Source organism: Numenius arquata, chromosome 6, assembly GCF_964106895.1.
Source record: "Numenius arquata chromosome 6, bNumArq3.hap1.1, whole genome shotgun sequence".
In the NCBI taxonomy this organism is placed as follows: Eukaryota; Metazoa; Chordata; class Aves; order Charadriiformes; family Scolopacidae; genus Numenius; species Numenius arquata.
In genome coordinates, this window is record NC_133581.1 from 1,552,295 (window position 1) to 1,579,570 (window position 27,276).

General features: G+C 66.7%; 2 protein-coding genes across 2 annotated transcripts; one reads left to right on the forward strand and one right to left on the reverse strand.

Moving 5' to 3' along the window:
- Nucleotides 1-1,410: 1,410 nt before the first annotated feature.
- PLEKHG3 (pleckstrin homology and RhoGEF domain containing G3) lies at nucleotides 1,411-8,474 on the forward strand. The gene is given in 17 exon segments (XM_074149209.1): nucleotides 1,411-1,677; nucleotides 1,797-1,897; nucleotides 2,000-2,069; nucleotides 2,180-2,226; nucleotides 2,304-2,454; nucleotides 3,400-3,534; nucleotides 3,630-3,812; nucleotides 4,846-4,938; nucleotides 5,022-5,108; nucleotides 5,235-5,268; nucleotides 5,358-5,465; nucleotides 5,610-5,684; nucleotides 5,819-5,857; nucleotides 5,985-5,992; nucleotides 6,102-6,287; nucleotides 6,827-7,861; nucleotides 7,863-8,474. Coding segments are annotated over 17 exon segments (3,231 nt in total).
- Nucleotides 8,475-10,296: 1,822 nt separating this feature from the next.
- SPTB (spectrin beta, erythrocytic) lies at nucleotides 10,297-27,030 on the reverse strand. The gene is made up of 35 exons (XM_074149203.1): nucleotides 26,877-27,030; nucleotides 26,638-26,789; nucleotides 25,833-26,006; nucleotides 25,625-25,716; nucleotides 25,462-25,542; nucleotides 25,247-25,362; nucleotides 24,755-24,867; nucleotides 24,489-24,676; nucleotides 24,285-24,402; nucleotides 23,385-23,543; nucleotides 23,007-23,309; nucleotides 22,687-22,837; nucleotides 21,723-22,596; nucleotides 21,507-21,644; nucleotides 20,659-21,418; nucleotides 20,355-20,557; nucleotides 20,181-20,271; nucleotides 19,961-20,107; nucleotides 19,597-19,860; nucleotides 19,174-19,389; nucleotides 18,998-19,087; nucleotides 18,619-18,894; nucleotides 17,698-17,828; nucleotides 17,253-17,457; nucleotides 16,782-17,156; nucleotides 15,574-15,818; nucleotides 15,359-15,497; nucleotides 15,198-15,282; nucleotides 14,910-15,106; nucleotides 14,700-14,809; nucleotides 14,262-14,346; nucleotides 11,997-12,166; nucleotides 11,749-11,922; nucleotides 11,604-11,646; nucleotides 10,297-10,473 (listed from the first exon to the last, which is right to left on the reverse strand). The coding sequence occupies exons 1-35, from the start codon at nucleotides 27,022-27,024 to the stop codon at nucleotides 10,297-10,299; spliced, it is 6,990 nt and encodes a 2,329-aa protein (XP_074005304.1). The 5' UTR covers nucleotides 27,025-27,030.
- Nucleotides 27,031-27,276: the final 246 nt, after the last annotated feature.

Here is a 27,276-nt window from a genome sequence, read left to right on the forward strand (position 1 = left end):
CCCCGGCCGGGCATCACGTGGGGGACCCCCCACGGGCACCGCGACGCTGTTTCCCCCCCTACGCTCCCCCCAAGGCTGGGCAGGGGGTGAGCCGTGCCCCTGTCTGCCCCCCCCCCCAATGCCACCGGGGTGTCCCCGCTGGTCATGGGTGAGGATGGGGGTCTCCTGGCCCCGGTGGCCCCGGTGTGGGGTGGCCGTGGGGCTGGGTAACCCCCCAACCCCCCACCCCGGGGCCAGGGTGCCCGTGGGGCTGTGTCCCCCTGGCCGAGGTGACTGTGATGAGAACGAAGGATTTGGGGGGTGGCGGGGAGGGGGTGCTCCCCAAATCACCCGGAGCCGGAGTGAGCGAGGGGGTGCCCCACGGCAGAGCCGGCTGCGATGGCACCTGGGGGCCGGGGCAGCGGCGCAGGTTGGGGATGTGGGGCTGGGACCCGCTTTGGGGGGGGGGGGGGGGGGGGCACCGCGGTTGGGTTTTTTTTATTTATTTTGGGGAGGGGGAGCGTGGGTGTTCCTGGCTTGAGCGGGAAAACCGCGGGGAAGGCGGCGGCGGGAGGGCGGCCATGCGGCACGGCGGGCGCGGGGAGGAGCTGGCGGGAACCGGCCTGACCGGTTGGGTGCCGGGCACCCCCGGTGCCGGGGGGCTCGGGCGGCCCCGCCGCCGGCACGTGGCCCGGCTGAAGGTCACCGTCCCCAGGGGCCACCCGCCCGCCCGCCCCGGGGTGAGTGGGCTCCGTGCCCTGCCGCAAACCCTCCCTCCTGCCAAAAATCACGGCGGTCAACCCTCGGCTTTGCCGCCGGGAATTCGGTTGCCCCAACCGGGTCGGTGGCACCGAGGGGTTTCGGTGGCACCGGGTGGTTTCGGTGGCACCGGGAGGACCCCCGGTGCGGCGGCGGGGAGCGGCCGGAGGTTCGGAAGGGTGAGCCGGCGCTGAGCTCACCGGGAAGGTGTCCCCGCGGGCACAGCGGTGACGCACGGCCCCGGGGCGGGGGTGCCAGCGGGTGGGGGCTCGGCACGGCCATGGCGCTGCTCCCGCCGGGGCCACCTCCTCTTCGGGGAGCGTAGCCACCGGCTGCTGGGGGGCATCGCCCGGCTCTGGGGTAAGGCGGGAGGGGAGGGTGTGAACCCCCAATTTTTGAGGACCTCCAAGGGAGGCCTCGTTGGGCTGTGCTGGGATCCGGTGGTTAATCCATAACCGGGGATTTTTAGGGTGTGGGGGCGCTGGCACCCCCCCTGCCTGGAGCGTTTGGCCATCAGGTCAACCCCAGGGGGGTCTTCATGGGGAGGGATTTGAGCCCCTCTTGGCCCCAAGCGCTTCCTGAACCTCGGGGGGTGTCTGCAACCCCTAACCACACCATTTTCCACCCCCCCCAGACCCACTCCGTGCCCCACCGGTGCCGGGGGATGCCGGCATGCCGGTGCCCGCCTGCCTGAGCCTGGTGCCGGAGCCCGGCCGTGCCATGGAGGAGCCGGCCAACGGCGGGGCCGAGCCCTGGGCCGAGGGGCTGCACAACACCAACAACAACGCTTCCCCGGGGGGCTGGCCGGGGGCACGCGGCGGGCACCCCCTGGCACCTTTCGGTAGCCCCGGGAGCGAACCCAGCTACCTGGGGCGAGTGGTGCTGGAGATCGTGGAGTCGGAGCGCACCTACGCCCGGGATCTCCGCAGCATCGTGGAGGTGAGTGCCGGGGGGGGGGGGGTGGTGGTGGCAAAAACCCCCCCGGCATGGGGTTTTGGGGGGGTGGGGTCCGGCTGTTGGCACTGGTGCCACTGTCACCAACCACGGGTGGTTGGCAGGGCTACCTGGGCAAGATCATCGATGCGGAGGAGCCGGTGCTGCGGCCGGAGCAGGTCAGCGCCCTTTTCGGGAACATCGAGGACATCTACGAGCTCAGCAGGTGGGTGCCGCCGGGGTCGGGGGGGGGGGACGACGACACGGCCCCCCAAAACGGCGTTGAGGGGCTATTGTCACCCCGTCCCCTCTGTTTCCCCCCTTCCAGCACCCTGCTGCAAAACCTGGAGAGCTGTGCCAGCGATCCCGTGGCCGTGGCCGTCTGCTTCGTCACCCGGGTAAGGGTGGGCACACCGGGAAGAGGGGTGCGGGGGGTACCGGGGGGGTACCAGGGGGGTGTGGGGGCCATGCCAGGCTCTCACCGTGCCCCCCCCATCCCTGCCTGCAGAGCCAGGAATTCGCCATCTACACCCAGTACTGCAACAACTACCCCAGGTGAGTTTTGGCAGGGGGGGTGGGAGGGGTGGGGGCACGGGGTGGGCATGGAGCTGAGCCCCCTCCCTGCCCCACAGCTCGGTGGCGGCGCTGGCCGAGTGCATGAGGAGCAAGGCCCAGGCTCGGTTCCTCCGCGAGTGCCAGGAGCGGCTGCGCCACGCGCTGCCCCTCGGTGCCTACCTGCTCAAGCCCGTCCAGAGGATCCTCAAATACCACCTCCTGCTCCAGGTGAGCCGGCGCGGTGGGGGCACGTGGCATAGCGTGGGCATCCGGCAGGGTACCGGCTCCCGGCATGGTCCTGGCACCCACTGTGGCACAGGGATGTGGCATGGTGTGGGCATCCGGCAGGGTACCGGCACCCGGCAGGGTCCGGGTGTCTGGCATGGCATGGGGATGTGGCACGGAATGAGTTCCTGGCACAGTTCAGACAGCCGATGTGGCACGGGCACCCGGCACAGCCTGGGCACTCAGCATGGCACGGGAACCCTTCCCTGGCACAGCCAACTCCCCTGGCATAGCACATCCCCAGCACCGACTGGTCCCCTGGCATGGCACAGGCACCCTTCCCTGGCACAGCTTGTCCCCTGGCATGGCATGGGCACCCTTCCCTGGCACAGCTCATCCCCCTGGCATGGCAAAGACACCCTTCCCTGGCACAGCTCATCCCCTGGCATGGCACGGGCACCCTTCCCTGGTGCAGCCTGCTCCCCCGGCATGGCACAGGCACCCTTCCCTGGCACAGCTCATCCCCTGGCATGGCACATGCACCTTTTCCTGGCACAGCCTGCTCCCCCGGCATGGTGCTGGGACCCTTCCCTGGCACAGCCTGGCACATGGCACAGCACAGGCACCCTTCCCTGGCACAGCTTGTCCCCTGGCATGGCACGGGCACCCTTCCCTGGTACAACCTGCTCCCCCGGCATGGTGCTGGCACACTTCCCTGGCACAGCTTGTCCCGTGGCATGGCACAGGCACCCTTCCCTGGCACAGCTCATCCCCTGGCATGGCATGGGCACTTTTCCCTGGCACAGTTCATCCCCTGGAATGGCGTGGGCACCTTTCCCTGGCAAAGCTGGTCCCCCGGCATGGCACCTCCCTGGCACGGCACCCCCCCGGCACTGGTCACCGCAGCCCCGTTGGCACTGCCCCGATGCCACGTCGTTTTGCCGGCAGGAGATCGCCAAGCACTTTGAGCACAAGTCGGGGGACGACTACGAGGTGGTGCTGGAGGCCATCGACACCATGACCTGCGTGGCCTGGTACATCAACGACATGAAGCGCAAGCACGAGCACGCCATCCGCCAGCAGGTGGGCACCGGCGGCGCGGCAGGTGGCACCGGGCGGGCACCACCGCCGCGGCGGCGGGTGGCCTGATGTCCCTTGTCCCCGGGGAACCGGCGCAGGAGATCCAGTCGCTGCTGCTGGGGTGGAAGGGGCCGGACCTGACCAGCTACGGGGAGCTGGTGCTGGAGGGCACCTTCCGGGTACAGCGGGTGCGCCACGAGCGCGCCGTCTTCCTCTTCGACAAGACCCTCCTCATCACCAAGCGCCGCGGTGACCACTACGTCTACAAGAGCCACATCCCGGTGGGTGCTGGGGACTGGGGGGTGCTGGGGATGGGAGGGACTGGGGGTACTGGGAATGGGGACGTGGAGGGTGCCAGGGGTGTGGGGGGACTGGGGGTGCTGGGAATGGGAGGGACTGGGGGTACTGGGAATGGGGACATGGAGGGTGCTAGGGATGTGGGGGGAGTGGGGGTGCTGGGAATGGGAGGGACTGGGGGTACTGGGAATGGGGACGTGGAGGGTGCCAGGGATGTGGGGGGACTGGGGGTGCTGGGGATGTGGGACCCGAGCGTGTCAGGGGGGATGTGGGGGGGACTGGGGGTGCCAGGGATGGGGGACCTGGGGGGTGCCAGGGATGTTGGGGACCAGAGGGTGCCAGGGATAGGGGGGACCACGGGGTGCTGAGGATGTGGGAACTGGGGGTGCTGGGGATGTGGGACCCAAGGGTGCCTGGGATAGGGGGTCCAGGTGGGTGCTGTGGATGGTGGGAGCGGTGGGTGCCAGCAATGGGGGGACTGGGGGGTGCTGGGGGTGGGGGGAACTGGGGGTGCTGGGGATAGGAGGGACTGGAGGTGTCGGGAATGGGGACCTGGGGGGTGTTGGGAATGGGGACATGGAGCTTGCCAGGGATGTGGGGGACTGGAGGGTGCCTGGGATAGAGGGTCCGGGGGGGTACTGGAGATGGGGAGCCTGGGGGTGTCAGGGATGGTGAGACTGGTGGGTGATAGGGATGGGGGAACTCGGGGATGCCAGGAATGGGGACCTGCAAGGGTGCCAGGGATGGGGGACCCTGAGGGTGCCAGGGATGGGGGGGCTTGAGGGGATGCTGGGGATGGGGTTCCGGGGGGTGCCAGGGATGGGGGAGCCTGGAGGGTATCGGTAATGGGGGGACTGTGAGGTGCTGGGGATGGAGAAGAGCAGAGGATGCCAGGGACAGGGAGTCTGGGGGAGGACTGGGGGGCTCAGGGGGTGCCGGGGACAGGGGGTCCTGGAGGATTTTGGAGATGAGGGGTCTGGGGGGGCGTGCCTGAGGGCTGATGGCCTCTCCCCACAGTGCTCTTCGTTGATGCTGATCGAGAGCACGCGGGACTCGCTCTGCTTCAGCCTGGCCCACTACAAGCACGGCAAGCAGCAGCACAGCCTGCAGGTATGGGGGACACGGGGTGGGGGGCACCCTAAGGACCCCCCCTGCCCAGCCTCACCACCCTCCCTGTGTCCCCCCCACCCCAGGCCAAGAGCGTGGAGGAGAAGCGCGTGTGGACCCACCACATCAAGCGGCTGATCCTGGAGAACCACCACGCCATCATCCCCCAAAAGGTGAGGGCAGAGGGGGACGGGCACCACGCTGGCACCGGGCCCCCCCCGCCCCCCGGCACAGTGAAAGGTGGGGTGGCTGTAGCCCAGCTTCACCCTCCATCTTTCTCCATCCTTCCTCCATCCCAGGCCAAGGAAGCCATCCTGGAGATGGACTTGTTCTGTGAGTACCGCTGGTGCCCTGGGGTCCCCTCCCTGCCCTCGCCTGTCCCCCCCACCCCCGTCCCTCAGCGTCACCCCCTGTGCCCGCAGACCCCCCTCGCCTGCCCCGCTGCAGCCCCGAGCGCCTGAAGAAGAGCTGGTCCTGCCAGCCCCTGGGTGACAACGCCGCCGAGCCACGCCAGTGCCGCCGGCAGTCCGGTGGGTGCCACACATCCCCGGTGTCCCCATCACCGCCACCACCGTCCCTTCCCCGGGGAGAAGCTGTGGCTGGGTCACACCGATGCCCGCGGGGGACGGTGGGCACCGGGTGCCAGCGCTGACAGGGTGTCCCTGTCCCCACAGAGCCCTTCCAGCCCCGGGACCGTGCGGAGACGCTGCCGGACCGGCTGCACGGGCACACAGGGCGCAGGCAGTCGGGTGAGGATGCTGGCGCGGAGCAGGAGACCCCAGCTTGGGGAGGGGGGGGGGGATGCTGGGGGTGCTGGTGGAGTTGGGGGACGTGGGGACGACGCCACCATCTCCCAATTGGGATGCCCACCTTCTCCCTGCAGAGCCCGCCAAGCAGATCCTGCAGCAACTGGGCGAGCAAGGTGAGCTGGCACAGCCACTGGCACCGGTGGGGTGGGCAGAGAGGGTCTAGGGGCTGGGAGGGGGGGCATTTTGGGTGTTGCACCCCCCCCCCCCCTAACCTTCACCTTTCTCTCTCCCGGCTGGCAGGGCTCAAGGTAAGGCTGAGGCACAGGGTGGGTTGGGGTGCCCGGTGCCCCCCAGCCCTGGCACACCGCTTGCCGGGGGGGGACACGGGTGCTGAGCCCAGTGCTCGCCCCCGAGCAGCACGCTGGCAGCGACGGGGCTCTCCTGGAGGTGGGGGAGCCCCCCCAGCACCCCAGAGCCTGGACGGCGGCTGAGGGAGTGGTGGAGGAGGAAGAGGAGGAAGAGGAGGAGGAGGCTTTGGGCAAGGAATACCAGGGGGAGCTGCCTGGGGCCAGGGACCTGCCCGTGGAACCCCAGGAGGAGCAGGTACCTGTTCTGGCCCCCCCAAGCCTTGGGGAGGGCACCCCACATCACTCCCAGGGCACCCCATTTGTTCCCAGGGCACCCTACATCACTCCCAGGGCACCCAGCATCACTCCTGGGGCACTCCATATTGTTCCCAGGGCACTCAGCGTCGCTCCTGGAGCACCCCATTTGTTCCTGGGGCACCCGGCATCACTCTTGGAGCACCCCATTTGTTCCTGGGGCACCCCATTTATTCCCAGGGCACCCCACATCACTCCCAGAGCACCCAGCAGCACTCCTGGGGCACCCAGCATCATTCCTGGGGCACTCAGCACCACTCCCAGGGCACCCCACGTTGTTCCCAGGCACCCCACATCACTCCCCGGGTACCCAGCATCACTCCTGGGGCACCCCACATCACTCCTGGGGTACCTCTTATTTATCCTGGGGTGCTGCAGGATCCCCAGCTGTGGCTTGGCCAGGACTCACCTCCAGTCCTGCTCGCAGCAGCTGGGGTGTCCCCCCACAGCCCACGACACCCCACATTTGCTCTTGCCCAGGCTGGGGGGCACCCACCGACGCCGGAGGGACCCAAGCGGCCGAGCAGCTGGGGGCCGGGGAGCTGCGAGAAGGTCAGTGCGGCCCCGCAGTCCCCACCTGGGGGTCCCCAGGGACCCAGCACCCACCCACCCACCCCTCCGCAGGCCGGCAACGCCGGGGAGCACCCCGAGGGGCCGGGGGCACCCGAAACCGTGTCCTCAGCGGGGGCACCGGTGCTGCCCGGCGGGGAGGGGGAACCGGAGCGCGCCGGGGAGGATTTGCAGGGACTGAGCAGCGAGGAGGAAGAAGAAGAGGAGGAGGAAGAGGAAGGAGAAGGAGCCGCCGGCAGCATCCTGCCGCCCTCGGTGCTGGACCAGGCCAGCGTCATCGCCGAGCGCTTCGGCGGCGGCGGCAGCTTCTCTCGCCGCAGCAGCCTGGCGCTGGAGGGGCCGGTGGGGCGGCTGGCCAGCCGCAGCGGCAGCGCCCTCAGCCTGGACGGTGGCCCCCAGCTGGAAGCCGGGGAGCCCGGGGGATCCCGTAGCACCGTCCCCTCGCCCGAACCCCTCGCCGGAGCCCGCCGGGAATCGCTGCTCTCCAGCCGGGACCGTCTGCTCCTCGACAAGATCAAGAGCTACTACGGCCACGCCGAGCACCGGGACGCCGGCTTCAGCGTCCGCCGCCGCGAGAGCTTGTCCTTCATCCCCAAGGGGCTGGTGAGAAGCTCCGTCTGCCGCCTCAACGGCCTCCCCCGGCCCCCGGCGAGCCCCGAGACCCCCACCCAGCCGCCGCCGCCGGTGGGGACCGAGGCATCCCCGGAGGAGCCGTGCCGGGAGAACGGGCTGCAGCCCCCCCCCGAACCGCTGCTCATCCTGGAGGAGGACGACCTGGGCGGCGGGGGCGAGGTGCCACCGGCCGAGCCCCCCCCACGGCTGCTGCTGACCCCCCCGCACCCCGGCACCAAGGTGTACCAGCTGGCACGGCAGTACAGCCTCCGCATCAAGAGCCGCCGCGCCGGCGCCCGGTGCCCCCCGGCACCGCCGGAGCAGGGAGACCCTCACACCGCCCCCCCCCTCGCTGGCCGTGTCACGGGACGGGGCACTGGCCCTGTCCCCGTCCCCGCCTGCCCACCGCAGCCCCCCCAGCCCCGGCGCCGCAGCCGAGCCCTTCGCCTGGCCCGATGTGCGGGAGCTTCGTGCCCGTTTCGGTGGCCCGCGGCCACCCCCCGTGAGCCGCAGCCGTTCGGCACCCGAGGGGCCGTGCCGGGAGGGGCGGCCGGCCGAGAAGGAGAGGGGCAGCGGCCGGAGCCGGAGCGCCGAGGCAGGCGGGGGTCCCGGCACCCCCGGAGCGGTGCCGGCACGGCACAGCAGCGACGGGGCACTGTGGGTGGCAGCAGAAGCCCCCCTGGGTCCCGGGCAACGGGTGGTGGTGTTAGAGCGGCTGCCGGCCCCCGCCGAGCCCCCCACCTATGTGCAGATCCGTTCGCCCACCACCCGGGAGAAGATCTGCTTGAAGGCGGTGGTGGAGCGTTGTAAAGCCTACCAGGCCTCCGAGGAGTACCGGCGGAGGTGCCCTGAGCCCCCCGACACCCCCGAGGCCCCCGAACCCCCCCGCCACGGCCTCGTCAGGAACCTGCGGCAGAAATTTCAGACCCTCGACGCCGCCAGCTAGGTGGAGGATGGGGAGAAGGGGCGTCCCATGGACCCCCCCCCAACCCCCACCACAAGCTGCCCGGGAGAAGGGGCACCCCATGGATCCCCAGGTCACCCAGGGGAAGGAGCACCATGTGGACCCCCAACCTGCCTGGGAGAAGGAGCACCCTGTGGACCTCCAGCCTAAATAAAGAAGGGGCACCCCATGGACCACCCCCCCCCCCAGCTCACCTGAGAGAAGGAGGACCCTGTGGACCTCCAACTTACTTGGAAGAAGGGGCATCCCATGGAGGCCCAGCTTCCCCAGAGACATCCCATGGACCTCCAGCTCACCCAGAAGAAGGAACACCCTCTGGACCTCCAACCTACCATGGAGTCCCAGGTCACCTAGGAGAAGGAGCAACCTCCAACCTACCTGGAAGAAGGGTCACCCTATGGACCCCTAACCTGCCCAGGGGCACCCCGTGGAGCCCCAGGTCACCCTGGAGGTGGACCTCCAGCCTACTTGGAAGAAGGGGCACCCATGGACGTCCACCTTCCCCAGGGACACCCCACGGACACTCTGCTCACCAAGGAGAAGGGGCACCCCATGGACCTCCAACTTGACTGGGAGAAGGAGCACCCTGGGGACCCCCAACCTCCCCAGGAGAAAGGGCACCCCATGGATACCCAGTTCACCCAGGAGAAGGAGCACCGTTGGGACCCTCAACCTGCCTGGGAGAAGGAACACCTCATGGACCCCCAACTTGTCCAGGGACACCCCATGGACCCCCAGCTCACCTAGAAGAAGGAGCACCATGTGGACCTCCAACCTACCTGGAAGAAGGGGCATCCCATGGCCCCCTGGCTCACCTGGGAGAAGGAGCACCCTGGGGGAGCCTCACCCTGCCCAGGAGCAGGGGCACCTCATGGCCCCCCAACCCACGGGGGCACCCCACGACTCCCGCCCCCGGCGCCCAGCACTGCGCCCACCTCGCTTTCACATCTTTATTAGAAAAAAAACCCCAAACTGAACCAAAAGTTCCTCTCTGGTTGCCCGTGCTCCCCGCTCCCCCCCGCCCCCACCCCGCCCAGGGTGGCTCGTCCTGATCCGGGGTGCAGGGGGGTGCCCCCCCACCCCGACAGCGCGGTGGGGGGGCACGGGGTGGTGGGTGCGGTGCCCCCTCCCCGGTGCCGACGCTCTTTGGTTGGTGCCCGTGGGGGCTGGGGGGTGCCCCCTCTGCACCCACACAATGGGGAGGGGGGGTGTTATGGCTTTGGGGAGGGGGGTGGGCACCCACGGCAGCCCCTTGTGTGGGTGCTGCGGGGGCAGGGGGGGGCATGCACGCGTGTGGCCGTGCGCGCCGAGCTGGGGCAGGGTGCACCTGCATGCAGGGACACGCGTGTGCAGGCGTGTGCATGCAGGGACACGTGTGTGTGTGCACGCGCACACATGCGTGTGCTGGGGGGGCTGCAGCACATCCCTGGGGGCACGTACACGCGTGTGCGCACGGGGACGCATGTGTACGTGTGTGCTCACCTCCACGTAGGTGTGCGCATACCCTTTAAGCATGGAAATGTATGTATATATATAAATACAAATATATATATATATATACACGTGTGCACACGCGTGTGGCGCACACAGGGTGTGCACGTTCCTATATGTGCCGCTATACGTAGACATCGAGGTGCGCCCCACGCCTGCCCCTATAGGGAGGGGGGCTGCCCGGCTCCGCCCACCCCTATAGACCCGCCAGTACCTATAGGGACATACACACGCGTGTCCCTGCGCACGCGTGACCCTGGGGCGTGGGGTTTTTCCTCCACACACCCCCACCCTCCGCCATGGTGAGGGGGGGTTATTTCTTTTTTGGGAAGAAGCTGAACCGTTTCTCCTTGTCCTTGCGGGGCAGGGGGAGTTCCGGGGGGGCCGGGGTGGGGGCCAGCGGCAGGGGCAAGCTCTGCGCCTTCCCCCGGTTGCCCCTGCACTCGGTTATTGCCGCGCTCAGCCCCTGCAGCCAGGCCTGCAGCTCCTCCTGTGGGCACGGGCACCGGCTCAGGGGGGGCTCCCCAGGACACCCCAGCACCTTCCCGGCCACCCCGTGTCCCCCCTGGGTGATGTCAGCTGCCCCACCTCTTCCCCAAGGACCCGTGTCCTCCTGGGCACCACCAGCCCCCCACTATGTCCTCATGGCACCCCTGGCCACCCCATGGGCCCCTGGGCACCACCAGCCCCCCACTATGTCCTCATGGCACCCCTGGCCACCCCATGTCCCCCTGGCCACCCCTTGTCCCCCACTGTGTCCTCATGGCACCCGTGGCCACCCCATGTCCCCCCAATATGTCCTCACAGCACCCCTGGCCACCCCATGTCCCCCTGGGCACCACCAGCCCCCCATTATGGCCTTATAGCATCCCTGGCCACCCCATGTCCCTCTGGGCACCCCTTGTCCCCCACTGTGTCCTCATGGCACCCGTGGCCACCCCATGTCCCCCCACTATGTCCTCACAGCACCCCTAGCCACCTCATGTCTCCTTGGGCACCACCAGCCCCTCAATATGTCCTCATGGCACCCCTGGCCACCCCATGTCCCCCTGGGCACCACCAGTCCCCCCCTATGTCCTCATGACACCCCTGGCCACCCCATGTCCCCCTGGGCACCACCAGCCCCCCATTATGTCCTCATAGCACCCCTGGCCACCCCATGTCCCCCTGGGCACCCCTTGTCCCCCACTGCGTTCCCTGGGTGTCTGTGGCCACTGCCGTGTCCCTTGGGTACCACTGGTGTCCCCCATGTCCCCCGAGAACTACTAGCCACCTTGTATCCCCCTGGGCACCGCTGGTCCCCCCCTGCATCCCTCTGGGCATCTCTAGCCACCCCATGTCCTACTGGCCACCCTGTGTCCCCCTGGGCGCTGCTAGTCCCCCGCCACGTCCCCCAGGAACCACCAGCCACCTTCTGTCTCCCCGGATACCATTGGCCACCCTGTCCCCCCCCGGGCACTGCTGGCCACCGCTACATCCTCTGGCCACCACTAGCCACCTGATGTCCTCCTGGGCACTGCGGGTCCCCTCTGTCCCCTGGGCATCTCCAGCCCTCTCCCTGTGTCCCCTCGGCCACCACCACACACCGGCCACCCAGTGTCCCCCCAGGTTGCCCCTCACCTCATCCTTGCCATGGAAGAGCCACTCGCTGCCATTGCTGAGCCTGGGGACAGAGCGCAGGTGCCGGTGAGGCACGTGCCACCCCGTGCCGTGACATGCCACCCCGTGCCACCCTGTGCTGTGACATGCCACGCCGGGGCCTCACCTGAGTTTGAAGACGTGCTTCTTCTTCTTGTAGCCGGCGGCCACCTCGCAGAGGGCGTCCCGTAGCCCCAGGGGTTCCTCACCGTGGCACGGTAGCCCCAACGCCCGGCTCTTGGCGTCCTTGAAGAAGGCGAGCTGGCCGCCCCGCAGCACGCAGTACCGCGTGCTCCACGACCTGCCACCGTCACCATCACTGTCACCGTCACCGCGGCGCGCGCCCGCCACTGCCGCCACCGTCACCGCGCCTACCGGTTGGATGCCCGTTTGGTGGCCGCCTCCAGGTCATGCTTGCGGCCGAGGTAGCCCTCCAGCTGGACGCTGCTGGGACGGGCCGGCAGCGTGGCCGGCTCCTCCGGCTCCTCCCGCGGTGGCCGTGGGCTCGGTGACAGTGGCTCCTGGTGGCCCGTCGTCCGCACCAGCTGCCGCAAAGCAACAGCCCCGTTATGCCGCCGTGTCACCACATCCTGAGGTCTTGTCCCCTCCCACCGTGGCAACCTTGTCCCCAGCGGGGGATAACAGTCCCCGAGGTGGTGGGATGCCAGCTGGGGGTGGGTCACCCTCAGCTCTCAGTGCCAGTGACCCGCACACGGGAGCTTGTGGCTACTGGGAGGATGCCAGCAAATGGCTGGGACATGGTGTAGCCCCGGGACCTGCCCCCCAGGGATGTCACTAGGGGGTTTGGGGATAGTGTGGGATGCCATCGGGCAGGCGGGGTCCGGTTGGGGGCTGTGGTAGGATGGAATGGCCACCCAGGGGCAGCAGATGGGTGCCACAGGGCCAGGGGGTGGTGATCCCGGGGTGACCGTCCCCTCCTCCTGCGCCCAGGGATGGCCCTCGCCCCCCATGTCCGTGTCTGCTGTCACCACGGGGGGACGTGGAGGTCCTGCGGTGTTTCCCACCAAGAGGGATGGGAGGAGGGACACTGTCCCTGGAAGCTGGGAGGCGACCATGTCCCCAAGCAGGCAGGCAATAAACTTGTCCCCAAGCAGAGAGAGGGGGTTCCTGTCCCCAGACAGGTGAAAGTGGCTGTGTCCCCAAGCCGGTGAAAGTGGCCGTGTGCCCAAGCAGGCAGCGGGGGGCCTTGTCCCCAAGAAGCCAGAAGATGCCCACGTCCTCGAGCAGGCAAAGGGGGACCCTGTCCCCAGGAAGCCAGAAGATGCCAATGTCACCAAGCAAGGAGAGGGGGCTCCTGTCCCCAAGCATGTGAAAGTGGCCATGTCCCCAAAGAGCTAGAAGATGCCCATGTCCCTTAGCAGACAGAAGGGGACCCTGTCCCCAAGGTGCCAGAAGATGCCAATGTCCTTGAGCAGGCAGCAGGGGACCCTGTCCCCAAGGAGCCAGAAGATGCCAATGTCCCCGAGCGGGCAGAGGGGGGTCCTGTCCCCAAGCAGGTGAAAGTCGCTGAGTCCCCAAGCAGGCAGAGGGGAGTCCTGTCCCCAAGGAGCCAGAAGATGCCGATGTCCCCGAGCAGACAGAAGGGGACTGTGTCCCCAAGTAGCCAGATGCCCATGTCCCCAAGCAGGCAGAAGAGGCAGAAAGGGCTCCTGTCCCCAAAGCAGGCAGAGCACCCGGAAAGCAGCCCCGTCCCCGAGCAGGCAGTGCAGGCAGAGCAGGCAGGAGGAGCAGAGAGGCTGGCAGCGAGCACGGGGTGATGATGTCTCGAGGGTGGCAATGCCCTGCTGTGGGGTGACGATGCCTCATGGGGTGACAATGTTCTATAAGGTAATGATGCCCCACAGGGTGCTTGTAGGGTGACAACGCCCCACAGGGTGACAACACCCCACAGGGTGACGATGTCTTGCAGGGTGGTGATGTCCCATAGAGTGATGATGTCTCCTGGGGTGACGATGCCTCGCAGCGTGACATCCCCCTGGGTGATGACGCCTCTTGGGGTGGCGATGCCTCGCAGGGTGACATCCCCATGAGGTGATGATGCCCATGGGGTGACAATGCCCAAGGGATGACGATGCCCCAAGGGCCACATGCTGTGGCCAGGAGTGCCGTAACTGTGTGCCCGCTGTCCCCTCCGTGCCGGGGACAGAGCCAGCCCCGCTCCCAAGGCTGGGTGGCCTGGAAAGCCGGGTGCCACGTGGCCAGTACCGTACGGTGTCCCCATGGGACTCTCCCTCCAGGATGGTGGCCGGGATCCACCACCCAGCAGATGCTCCAGCTCCGGCTGCTGTCCCGATGCCAGAGACACCCTTTGCACCCATGGGTGCCACCAGCCTCCACCAGCGGGTGACACGGAGCAGGGGTGCTCTTCAGCCAGCCCAGGAACCGAGGAGAAGGGGAAGGTGCAGCACCCAGGTGCCCGCCCGGCCTTTTTGGGGTCATTTAGCGTTTATTCAACACAAGGCAAGGAACAAGGCAAGGGTTGGGGGGTGTGGGGAGCCATCAGCATGCGATGATGACGGTCACGGGGTCTGCCAGGAGCCTGCGGGACATGCGGGGACACCCTTTTTTTTTTTTTTTTTTGGCTGTCGGGGAAGGAGAAAGCTAAACTCAAGAACTGACCGGCTCTGGTCCGTCGGTGGCAGGTGGAGAGGTGTCCTGCGTGCTCGTGCCCTTCGTCTTCTCCTCCTCCTCTTCCTCCTCGGACCTGCAGCGAGGAGGTGGCCCGCTCAGCATCCCCAGCAGAGTGTGGCACCCCCAAAATCCCTGTGTCCCAGCCAGCTTGGTGGGGAAACGCAGGGACTAGCTGCTGCTCTCCCGTCCCCCGTCCCCCCCCCCCCCCAAGGGATGAAAACCCCATCATGGAGGAGCTCGACCTTCATCTCTGCTCTTCATCCTCATTGATTTACTGCTCCGAAAGGGCAAATTGCTCAAAACCCCCTAAATTCTTGGAGAAGAGGGATGCTGGAAGTGATGCCCAGGAGCCAGCCGGGCACCACAGGCTGCCCCTGCCCGACAATGCTGCCGTGGCTGCCCCGGGATGTCACCGGTGTCTCTTACCCGGCATCCAGCTCCCCGTCCAGCTCCAGGCGGTAGTCGGGACCCTCGGAAGGTGTCACCCCGTCCCGCGCCAGCCCCTCACGCAGCGTCCGCCCACCCAGGAGCTCCAGCTGCCGGGGAAAAGGGACCAAGGCGTTAGGTGCTGGTGGTGACATGGGGTTTGGGGAAACTGAGGCAGGAAACTGCCCCGTCCTCCTGAGCCTTCCTCACCGTCGTCAGCTTCCTCAGGGCGGCGATGCGCTCCTCCCAGGTGGCTGAGGACTTCTCGAAAGCCTCGTGCCGCTTGAGCAGCTTCTCCACTGCGTCCACCGTCTGCCCGTAGTCGCTGCTGGCCAGGTAGGGCTCCTGAGCTATGAGCCACGACTCGGCCACCGAGGCGTCCCGGGAGAACTGGCAGACCTCCAGCACTGCGGGCAGGGATGGGCAGCGCTCAGTCGCCTGCCACCACCGTCCCCAGACAAGCCACTGTCCCCCCTCCATCACCGCCAGTGCACTCACACAGCCGCAGCCGGTCCCAGCGCTGCTCCCACATCTCCATCATGGCCTTCCTCTTCTCCACCAGCTCCATCAGCTTCGTCTTGATCTAGGAGGCGACACCGTCACGGGGTGGCCCTGGTGGCACCGTCCTCCCCGCCCTCCTCCATCCCCACTGTCCTCACCTCAGGTGAGTCCTGGTGCTTGCGCTGCAAAAGCTTCTTGCCCAGCTCGACGCAGGTGGTGAAGTTCTTGCTCCGGGCGTCCACCTCGGCCCTGATGCCCTGGTGGTACTTCATGAGCAGTTCCACCGAGGAGACGTCCCTGGGGACACAGAGGTGGCGGAATCAGTGCTGGGTCACGGCAAAGGGTGCCGGGTGCCCACCAGATGCAGCCGTACCTGGGTTTCTCCTGCGTCTCGATCTGCCGGACGGTGCTCTCCATCCAGGAGAGCAGGTCCCGGGCCATGCCGAAGAAGCGATGCTTGTCGGCCGTGTCCACCAGCCGGGCCCGGCGACCACTGCAAGCTTCCAGCAGCTCCCGCAGGGCTCGGGCCACCTCCTGCTCCTGTTCCTGGATGCCGGCCGCCTTCTCCCCGGCGTAGGCGGTCTGCAGCCGTGCCGCCGTCTCCCGAAACTGCTGCACCTGAGCCGGAGAAGGTGGGAGATGCTGAATATATATATCCGATGTGAATATTGGCTGTCACACCAGAAGGCTGTGCTGCCACACAGCAAGACCTGGACAGGCTGGAGAGTTGGGCAGAGAGGAACCTGATGAAATTCAACAAGGGCCAGTGTAGGGTGCTGCACCTGGGGAGGAATAACCCCCCCCACCAGGACAGGTTGGGGCTGACCTGCTGGAGAGCAGCTCTGAGGAGAAAGACCTAGGAGTCCTGGTGGACAACAGGATGACCATGAGCCAGCAATGGGCCCTCGTGGCCAAGAAGGCCAATGGCATCCTGGGGGGGGCATCAAGAGCAGCATGACCAGCAGGTGGAGGGAGGTCATCCTCCCCCTCTGCTCTGCCCTGGGGAGGCCCCATCTGGAGCACTGGGACCAGTTCTGGGCTCCCCAGTTCCAGAAGGACAGGGAACTGCTGGAGAGGGTACAGCAGAGGGCTACAAGGATGATGAGGGGACTAGAACATCTCTCTGATGAGGAAAGGCTGAGGGACTTGGGGCTTTTTAGTCTGGAGAAGAGATGACTGAGGGGGGATCTGATCAATGCCTATAAATACTTAAAGGGTGGGTGTCAGGAGGATGGGGCCAGTCTTTTTCCAGTGGTGCCCAGGGACAGGACAAGAGGGAACGGGCACAAACTTGACCATAAGAAGTTCCAGCTCAACATGAGGAAGAACTTCTCTACTTTGAGGGTGACAGAGCCCTGGAAGAGGCTGCCCAGAGAGGTGGTGGAGTCTCCTTCTTTGGAGACATTCAAAACCCTCCTGGACACGTTCCTGTGGGACCTGCTCTGGGTGGACCTGCTTTGGCCAGGGGTTGGAGGAGATGATCTCCAGAGGTCCCTTCCAACCCCATAGCATTCTGTGATTCTGTGAATATTGGCAATGGCGGTGCCGGGCATCCCCACCATCCACGAGGTGTGTCCTCACCTGCGTCTCCAGCAGCTGGAGGTCACGCTCGAAGGCACTGTGCATGCGGTGGAAAGCCTCCACCGTGCCAGCGTCCTCCCCCAGGTCCTGGGGCAGCTCCTGGCGGCGGGCAGCGATGAGGGTCAGCAGCTCGCCACCATCGTAGAAGTACTTGTGCAGGTCGTAGGAGGCGGCGAGGAGCTGCATGCGGGTGTCGATGAGCTCCAGCAGGTCAGCCCAGCTCTCGTTCAGCCCATCCTTCCACTCAGCCATGGTGGCTGCCTCCACGTGCCCGGCGTCAATGAGGTCCTCGATGGTCAGGTTCACCCGGTCCACCCGTTCCTGCCCCACGCTGCCCGTCTCCCGCGCGAACTCCCGAAACTTCTCCCTCAGAAGCTGCACAAGGGGTGGAGAGAAGAGTTGATTTTTGCCCCCCACCTCCCCAAACCACACGCTGGCACCACCATGCCCACCCCCCGGCCATCCTCTCACCGTGACGTGGTCCAGGTCCTGCCCCATCTCCTGGGAGGAGGCGACCACGTCGCGCTCGGCGATCCACTGCTCCAGGTCCTCCACCTCCCGCTTCAGCTGGAAGAGGTGGGACATGTTCTCCAGGCGCCGGCGGCGCTCCTCGGCCGCCTCCTTCAGCCCGGCGTAGTGCTTGTCCACCTGGCCCTGCAGCCGGATGATCTGCTCCCTGCGCGGCCCCGGCACACAGACACCCCAGTTCTCACCCAGGAAAAGACGCCCCCAACCCATCCGTGTTGCCAAATAGTGGGGGGGACCCATTCTGTGCTCCCCACGTCCCTCTGCCACCATCTCCCTGCTGCAGCTGGGGCAACCAATGCCACCAGAGCCCCAGCTGAACCACCCACCATGGTGCTGAGGGCACGGGGATGCCCCGAGGGACAGGGGACACGGCGGCGGTGGCACCTACCCCTCGGGGTGGCCGGCGGCGAGCAGCTGCTGAGCCCTCCCCGCCAGCTCCTTGATGGTTTGGCCGTAGTCCTCGATGGACCGCTGCTGCCGCACGTGTCTCTTCAGCATCACCAAGCCGCTCTCCTCGTCCTGCGGCGTGGTAGACACCAGCGCCCATCAGCACCCAGCACGGCCATGGGACTGGGAGTGGGGGTCTAGCCCCCACACCCACCCTATAGGCATGTCTTGGCTCCATATGATGCATTGGGGAGCAACAGCGAGCCCAGCTACGTGTTATGCCGTGACGTGGCATGTAATAGCGTGGCATGATGTGCCATAGGATGGCAGGGCATGGGACGGGGTGTAATGGCATGACATGGCATGGTACAGGGTGATGTTTAGCGAAGATGCTGGGAGGGCTGGAGCCCCTCTGCTGGGAGGACAGGCTGAGGGAGTTGGGGAGGTTCAGCCTGGAGAAGAGAAGGCTCCGGGGAGACCTTCGAGCCCCTTCCAGTCCCTAAAGGAGCTCCAGGAAAGCTGGGGAGGGACTCTGGATGAGGGAGGGGAGCCCTAGGAGGAGGGGGAAGGGTTTGACACTGAAAGAGGGGAGATGGAGATGAGATCTGGGGAAGAACTTCTTTGCTGTGAGGGTGGTGAGAGCCTGGCCCAGGTTGCCCAGAGAAGCTGTGGCTGCCCCATCCCTGGAGGGGTTCAAGGGCAGGTTGGAGGGGGCTTGGAGCAACCTGCTCTGGTGGGAGGTGTCCCCCCCATCATGGAACTGGATGATCTTTAAGGTCCCTTCCCACCCAAACCATTCAATGACTCTATGTCTAACAGCATGGCATGGCATGGTCCGGGTTGACATAGGATGTCCCAGATCACACAGCGCAGATCCCCCCTCCCCCAGGACACGGGGGCACCACAAGGAGCCACCCCTCACCTTGGGCTTCTCCTCAGCTCCCATGAAGAGCTCCTGCTCGCTGACCCAGGCCTCCGCCTCGCTGGCATCCAGGTAGTACTGCTGTGCCTCCCTGGCCTCCCGCAGGCGCCGGTGCCGGGCGGCCGCCTCCTCCTGCAGCGTCTCCCACAGCCCCGTCAGCTCCTGCACCCTGGTCTCCAGCTCCGGGCTCGGCTCGGCGCCCCTCACCGCCGCCTCCCCCCGGCTCAGCACCTCGCCCAGCCGGGGGGCATGGCCCGCCAGCTCCTTCTGCAGCGTCTGCCGGCGGGATGGATGGTCACGGCGGGGGCTCAGCCATGACGGCTGGCCCCAAGGGGACCACCTGGGGTTGGCGGGTGCCACCGCTGCAGCCGGGGCTCACCTCGTTCCTCTTGGCCAGGCGTTGCACGCTCGGGAGGTCGGTGCCGTGCTCCGTTGACCTCACCAAGGGCAGCCTCTCCTGCACCCATAGCTGCGGACAAGAGCACCCATTGAGCCCTGCACGGCACCCATGGGTGCTCCCGGCTCACCAGACCCCAGCACGGTGAGGATGCTCACCGTCTCGTCCTCCAGATCCCGCCCGAGCTGGTACATGGCCTTGGTGGTCTCCAGCTCCTTCCTCCTCCTCTCCAACGGCTCCAGCAGTTCCAGGAATCGCTGCCGGAGCCTCTGCTCCTGCCCATCACCATCCGGCACGTCCCTGGCAGGGGTGGGACCCTGCCACTCCAGCTCCTCCAGCTCCTTCATACGTGCTCCCACTTGCTCTTCCAGCCTCTGGTGGGGAAAAGCCGTGTGAGCTGGGGGGGCAGAGCTAGGCTGGGGACCCCCAAGGCAGCATCCAGCACCGTTTGGGGACATAACCCGGCACCTCGGATCCCTCCACCCCAAACACAGGGCAGCAAACACCTACCCAAAGGCAAAGGTGATGTGCCAACACCCTTGTGCCCACCCAGCCGCTCGGTTGGCAGCCCCACCACCCACCTTCAACCTCTTCAGCAGCAGGTTGGTGGCGGTGAGGTCCTTGGCTTGCTCGGCGGCGCGCAGCTCCTCCTTGGCCCGCCCCAGCCAGCTCTCCAGCTCTTGGTAGCTCTGGGCATAGAGGGCCGAGCGGTTGGCCTCGAAGAGCTGCCGGCCCTTCTCCTCGGCGGCGCCCCGCAGCCCGTCCCACCGCCGGCGCAGCTCCTCCAGCCGCCGCGTCACCACCTCGCCGTGCTGCGGCTTGCGGCTCACCAGCTCCTTCCCCTCCTGCCGGCGACAACCAAGAGGTTGGTGGCCACCGAGGATGTCCACAAGGACATCCCACCCAGCCTAGGAGGGGATTCCAGGCAGCGGGGCCGGCACCCACCATCTCAATCTTCTCCAGCCAGCCCTGGTTGGATGCCAGCTCGGCCATAAATGCCTGGTGCTTCTGCCACTTGCTGTGGAGGCCACGGGCTTCACCATAGGAGGTGTCCTGTGCTGTCAGCATCTTCTCGTCCACCCAGGCGTCGAGCTGCGGGCAAAGCATGTCAGGGCTCGGCTGGTGGGGACCACCCCAGTGCCACCGACCGTGCCTGTGTCCTTACCTCCCGGCAGCTCTGCAGGAAGGTCTGGAGCTCGTGGTTGTCCTGCAGCAAACCTGCCGCCTCCTCCGCCTTGGCCATGACGGCTCCGTGCCTGGCAGAGGGCAACCAGAGATGGGCCAGCGTTAGCCCTGCTGCCCACGTGCCACCCATCCGCCAGCCCCTCGCCCGACTCACCGCTCCTGGAGGGCCTGGCACTTCTCGGCGATCTTCTCAGAGAAGATGTTGCCCTCGGCCACCAGCTTGTTGCCGTTGGCCACCGCCTCCGGGACCTTCTCGGCGCTGCTCTCCATGCCGGCGCGGAACTCCTGGAAGCGGCGCAGGGCGGCATCCGAGCCCTCCAGCGTGGCCGGCAGCTCCAGGTGTGCCAGCGTGTACTCCTGGCGGGGGGCACGGAGAGGGGAGGTCAGCACCTTTGTGGGGTGCCCCTGAGGCAGGGACCCCACACACACACACCTTGGGACCCTCTTTGGTCACCCACCTGGTTGGCGAGGAGGATCTCCGCCTGCTTGGCATCCCGGAGGAACTCCTGGAAGCCGCGGCACTGGGTCAGGAAGCGGTGCCGGGTCTCCGCCATCCTGCCCAGGGCGGCCCAGCCCACCTCCACGCCGCGCAGACGCTGCCGCAGCCCCTCGTACTGGGGGTCCTCCTGCTCCCCCACCACCCTCTCCCCGGCCTCCAGCAAGGCGGTGAAGGCGGCCGTGTGCTCCTCCGCGTCGCGCCGGGCGGCCTCGTGCTGCCGCAGCAGCTCCTCCGCCTCGGCCAAAGAGGCCGGCATGTCGTCGGCGGCCGCCACGGCTTTCTGAGCACCGAAGAGCCAGGCTTGGAAGTCATCCAGGTCCTGCAAGAAGCTCCGGAGCTGCCCGGCTTCCCCCAAGGAGGCTGCTTGCTCTCCCAGGGCCTCCTGCAGGTCATTCCAGGCAGCCGTCGCCGCCGCTAGCCGCTCGGCCACCTCCCCGGCCACCTCGGGCCGTTCCTCGGCCAGGCGGTCAGCCTGGGAGCGCAGGGCGGCCAGGCGGTCCTTGGCAACCACCAGCTCCCTCTCGATGCCATAGAGCTTGCGTTGGGTGGCCAGGATGCCGGCCAGGTCCCGTCCCAGCTCGGCGGTGGCCTTGACCACCTGGGCTTTGCTCTGTAGCCATTGCCGGGTCTCCTCGCCCTCCAGACGGTAGTTGAGGAGACGCAGAGCCGAGCCCACCGCCTGGCGACGCTTGGCCACCAGCTCCCTGAACTGGTCCCACCTGCAGGATGGAGGTGGGTGACAGCGGGGGATGCGGTGGGGACCGTCCCGACATCACCCCCTCGCCCCAGCGTCACCGGCCACCGTACCTCTCGTTGAGCTGCTCCTGGCACTGCCGGACCTGGGGGCTGCGGGGGTGCCCACTGGCCAGTAGCCCGTCGGCTGCCTGGTTGACGGCAGCGATCTGGGAAGCCACGGTGGCCATCTCCTGCTCCAGCCCGTCCAGCCTGTGGGGACAGCCGGGCTGAGAACAGGCCACAACTCGGGACATGGCACAGCCACATCGCCACCGCCGGAGCCCTTACCTGTGCTGCGCCACGTCCAGGTCCTCCAGCGCCTGAGGGACCTCCAGTTGCCCCAACCAGGTCTCCTTGGACCCCATCCAGAGGTGGCAGGCGTCGCTCTCCCCAAAAACGGTGTAGAGGTCCAGGGCGTCCTGCAGCTGCCGGCCCCGCCGCTCGGCCAGGGCGGCCACCTCGGCGTGCAGGTCCCTCAGGGCCACCAGTCGGCTCTGCCCCTCGGGGCTAGCTTGTAGCTCCGGTGGGAAGCCCTGGGCTTGCCGGGCCAACCCTTCCAGCTGCTCCTGGGCGGCCGCCATCTCCTCCAGCAGCTCCTGGTGCTGCCGCAGCAAGACGCGGGTGCGGGATTCGTCCTGCCCCAGCTCCTCGCTGGCCGCCCGCCGCCGAGCATCCCGCAGCCCCTCCGCCAGCTCCTCCGCCTCCGCCTGGAACTGGAAGAAGCCCTCGGCCTCCCGCAAGCCCCGCCGGCGGAAAGCCGCCAGCTCCTCCAGTTGCCCCCACAGCCCCTTCACCGCCGCCCCCCGTTCCCGTAGCCGGCTGGCCGCTTGCCCCGCCACCGCCGTAGCTAGCCCCTCGCCCGCTGCCAGCGCCCGCTCCAGCCGCTCGCCCCGGCTCCGTAACTCGGCCTCGAAGGCGGCGTGTCGGCGCTGGAGCAGCAGGACGCCTGGCAGGTCCTTCCCGAAGTCCAAGGAGGAGTAGAGCTGCTCCTGCTCCTTGATCCAACCCTCCGCCTCATCCAGCTCCCACAGGCAGGTCCAGAGGGACCGGGATTGCTCCAGCAGGGCTCTTCTCCGGGCTGCCAGCGCCTGCAGCTCCCGGCGGCACATCTCCAGGTGGCTCACGCGGTCACGGATGACTTTGGGGTCGCAGGGACGGTAGCCTGGCCGGGAAACATGGTGGGCGCCCATCAGCATGGTGTCCTGGCTCCCCCCGGCCATGTCATGGTCCCAGTGCGTCCCGTTGTGCCTACCTTCGGCGTCGGCAAAGCGGAGGGCGGCGGCGCTGATAGCTCGTGTCTTCTCTCCCTGCAGGACCATGTCACGCTCCAGCAGCCGGTGGGTCTGCAGCAGCTCCTCTGCCTCCAGAAGGTGCTTCCCACACTCGGGCGATGTCAACTGCACCTGCAGGAGAGCCCTGGCCATCACCCACCACCAGCTCCCACCGACAGACGGCACCCACCGACACCCAAAAGCCACCACCAGCAACCCAGCATCTCATCTGCTTCTCCAGGGGGGTCCCGCCGATGCCCTTCCTGGTGCAACCAACCCATAGTGGCACCCCACAGCTCACCTTGACCTCGTCCATCCAGTCGATGCTGTGGAGCATCTCCTGGAAGAGGTGCTGCAGGGCAAGGTTCATCTCCAGGCGCTGGCGCCGGGCGGCCAGCAGCTCCAGGAGCTGCTCCCAGAGCCGCAGGATGTTGTCCTTGCGTGTCTTGATGCGCTGGATGTCGTGGTAGCCCTCCACCTCCAGCTCCTTTGCCACCGCCTCGATGGCCTGCACCCGCTCCTTGTAGGCGGCTGTGTCTGTCTCGATGGCCTCGTGCTTCTTCTTGGCCGCCTCCACCGCCGGCAGGTCCTGGCCAAAGTTGTCCTGCCCCGGCACAAAGCTCACGGTGAGGCTCCAGTGGGGTGCCCTGGTCCCCGGGGTGGATGTCCCCGGTCTCACCTGGGCCACCAGGCGCTGGTTCTCGCTCAGCCAGGCCTCCCGCATGGCCGCTTTGCGGTCGAAGCGCCGTGCCAGCTGCTCCAGCTTCTCCTGCCGGATGAGCTCAGTGCGCAGCGCCAGCTCCCGCTCGTGCTCCGCTTTCTCCAGCTGCTCCCAGGCCTGGGGGAAGATGGAGCCGGATGGGGGTGGCACCCACGTCCCATGACCCCCCACCCACACGTGTCTTGTTCTGCTTGTGAACCCCAATGTGACCCATGGGTGGGGGGCCATGGTTAGAGGAACCCAACCTGCCCCAGGATGGACTCAAGGTGTCCTGGGATGGACTTGAACTGCCCTGGGAGATGGACCCAAGCTGCCCCCAAGAGATGGACCCAACCTACCCCCAAGAGATGGACCTCACTTGCTCTAGAACAGAGCTCTAGACCCAGTCTGCCCATGGATGGACACAAACTGCCCCAGGAGATAAACCCAACTTGTCCTAGGACCCATCCCAGGATGGACCTGAAGTGGGCTGAGAGATAGACTCAAACTGCCCTAGGATCTGAACTGCTCTGGGATGGACCAAACTTGCCCCAGGAGATGGACGCAACCTACCCCCAAGAGATGGACCCCACTTGCTCTAGAACAGAGCTCTAGACCCAATCTGCCCTGAAACGGGCCTAAACTGTCCCAGGATGGAAACAACTTGTCCCCAGATGGACCCGAGCTGCCCCAGAATGGACCCAACTTGCCCCAGGATGGACCTGAGCTGCTCCAGGATGTCTCTGAGCTTCCCCAGGACAGCCTGAGAAGCAAAGTCCCCAGGGATATGGAGAGAAGAGCTGCCCCCAGGTCACAGGGTGCCACAGGAGCAGCCACATGTCCCCACGTGTCCCCAGGCTGCCGGGACAGGCGCCGTACCCGGTTGATGTCGGAGACCAGGCGTCCCTCGTGCGGGGTGTAGACGCGCTGGTTGTTGGCTCGCATCCGCGACTGGATGGTGAAGAGCAGCACCTCCAGGTTGCCCTTCTCCTGAAACCTGTCCCGGAGAGAGCTCAGCTCAGGGCACCCATGAGTGCTCACCACCACCACATGGGCACGGCAGGGGGGCTCAGGGGTGCTCACTTGGGGGGCTTCTCCACGGTGCGGTAGGTGCTGAAGGCTTGGAGCTGGTGCTGCACCCCGGCCAGCGAGTTGGCGAAGCTGCGGCTGTTGAGGGAGGCGATGGTCTGCTCGATCCAGGTGAGCAGGTCGGAGGCCAGCCCCCCGTAGCCCTCGATCATCCTCTCTGTCTCCTTGGCGTGCTCGATGACCTGTGGTGGGGACGGCGGTGACCACCAGGTACCAGCACCCCAGTAGAACCACCCCCCAACGCCAACGCCGTCCCCTACCTTGCCCAAACGCCTGCCCTCCACCTCCAGCACCTTCATCTTGGAGAAGTAGTGGTAGAAGGCCACCACGTAGGTGATGATGGACTTCTCGTCGGGGTTCTCCGTGAACACATCTGCCCGGCGTGAGCGAGAGGCATCACACAATCATGGAAGGGTTTGGGTGGGAAGGGACCTTAAAGCCCGTCCAGTCCCACCCCCTGCCCTGGGCAGGGACGCCTCCCACCAGAGCAGGTTGCTCAAAGCCCCCTCCAACCTGGCCTTGAACCCCTCCAGGGATGGGGCAGCCACAGCTTCTCTGGGCTGAAGTGCCTGACCCAACCTCTGCATTGCCCCAGCATCAACGGGCCACCATGGCCTCATGAGGTCCCCCTGGCTCCCACCCAGACCCTCCTTCCATGGGGTGGAAACCTCTCTGTCCCTCCACGAGGCCTGGGCACGTCCCAGGATGTAACAGGGAAACTGAGGCAGGAGAGTGGGCAGTGGAGGCCTCACCTTCTGGGTCGAGAAGTGGGGTGATGCCCAGGTGCCGTTCCGCCACACTGAACGCGTGCTCCAGGTTGTGTCGGGCGTTGGATTTGGTCAGGTTTTGGAAGTCAACCAGCTCGGGCCTGGGGACAGAGGGTGTGGGACAGTGATCACACACCTGTAGGACATCCCTCGGTGCCACCACCGCAGCATGTCCCAATGTCCACCACCGTGCCGCCTACCTGTGCCTGTGGATGAGGGCATTGAAGGCCAGCCCATCCTTCCAGCTTGAGGTGAAGTTGGTGACGTTCACATGGGGGTACCTGAGGTGGGGACAGGGTGTCACCGTCACCATCTGGATATCCCCAGCCCCCAGTGTGGTGGGATGTGGGTCCCATCACCTACCCTGCCGTCTTCATCTGGCACCAGAGCAGCAGCGCGTCCCTGGCAGAGCGTGTCTCCCGGCCCTCCTGTGTCTGCACAATGATGTCCTGGATCTGGGGACAGAAGAACATCCCGGTGTTGGAAGAGGACTTCCATGGAGGAGGGCTCCCACTTTGGAACAAGCCACTGGTGCTGATCTGAGGGGTGCCCCCCACCCACCCAGCCCCACCTGGAAGCGGAGGATGATGGTCCAGATGAGGCCAAGGACAAGGCGGTGGTTGCCGTCCACGATGTCGTGGGAGCCCATGTTCTCCAGGTGGACCCGCTGCTCCTTCAGGAACTGCAGCGCCTTGTCCACGTTCTCCAGGCAGTGGATCCTCATCCGGCCCTTGGTGGGCTTGGGCTGGGGCAGGACAGCACTCAGTACCCTCCCCTCCACGCCGGGAACCCCCACCCCTGCCCAGGGACACCGCTGCTGCCACCCCAACCATGGTGGAGCCTTGCTCAATGCCAAGGTCAACGGCCTTGGTGGAGCACCAGAGGTCTTGGGGCATGGCATGACATGGCATGGCATGGTTCCCCAGGGTCCGCAGCTGGATGGGATGGGTCCTCAGGGTCCCAGGATGGGATGGGATGGGATGGGATGGGTCCCTAGGGTCCCCAGCTGGATGGGATGGGATTGGATTGGATTGAATGGGATGGGGATAGGATGGGTCCGCAGGGTCCCCAGCTGGATGAGGTGGGATGGGATGGGGATGGGATGGGTTCCTAGGGTCCCCAGCTGGATGGGATGAGATGGGATGGAATTGGATGGGATGGGGATAGGATGGGTCCCCAGGGTCCCCAGCTGGATGGGATGGGTCCCTAGGGTTCCCAGCTGGATGGGATGAGATGGGATGGGATGGGGATAGGATAGGTCCCCAGGGTCCCCAGCTGGATGGGGCGGGATGGGATGGGATGGGTCCCCAAAGTCCCCAGCTGGATGGCATGGCATGGCATGGGTCCCAGGGTCCTCAACTGGATGGAAGTCCTACCAGAAGCTCTCCCGACAGCACCTCCAGCAGCTTGATGAGCACCCGCCCGTCCCGGAGGTCCATGTAGAGGTCCGAGATGCGGCAGGTGACGCGCGCCAAGTGGGAATTCACCCACTTGGTGAAGGTCTTCTTCTGCACCGCCTCCCGCTCGTCTGCAACGAGAGCGGCCCACGGTGGCACCGGCGGCGGGGACAACCCAGGGAGGACCCGAGGGGACCCCGGAACCCCCCGCCCCTGACCTGCCAGAGCTTTGATGCGGGAGCGCTCGAAGAGGCGGGCCGAGCTGTTGTCGTTGTCCAGCTCATCGTCGGAGGCGTCCCAGCGGACGTTGATGCGGCTGTACTGCTGCTGCAGCTCCAGCTGCTCGTAGTCGTTGGCCGAGGTCATGGTCCCGGCGTCCCCCGGCCCCCGGGTGGCCCTCGGCTACCGGCAAGAGGCCCCTGGTCGGATGGTGGGGAGGGGATGGGAGAGCGGTGGCGGTGGGGCATGGCCGTGGTGGCTCGCCGGCCCCACGGCACGCGGGGATTTGCGGGCTCTGAGCCCGGTTAAGCAGCTCAGAGGGATTTAACCTCCCCTCCTCCCAGGTGTTGGGGGGCACCTGGGTGCTGCACGCACCGGCGCCCGGGGAGGGGGTGTGAA

Excerpts from the sequence above, each read along its gene's own strand:
- SPTB (XM_074149203.1), bottom strand. The coding sequence starts at position 27,024 with ATGACCTCGGCCAACGACTACGAGCAGCTGGAGCTGCAGCAGCAGTAC. Across the intron at positions 24,868-25,246 it reads CCCACTTCTCGACCCAGAAG|ATGTGTTCACGGAGAACCCC; the intron begins GTGAGGCCTCCA and ends CACGCCGGGCAG. Across the intron at positions 24,403-24,488 it reads ACCGTGGAGAAGCCCCCCAA|GTTTCAGGAGAAGGGCAACC; the intron begins GTGAGCACCCCT and ends TCTCCGGGACAG.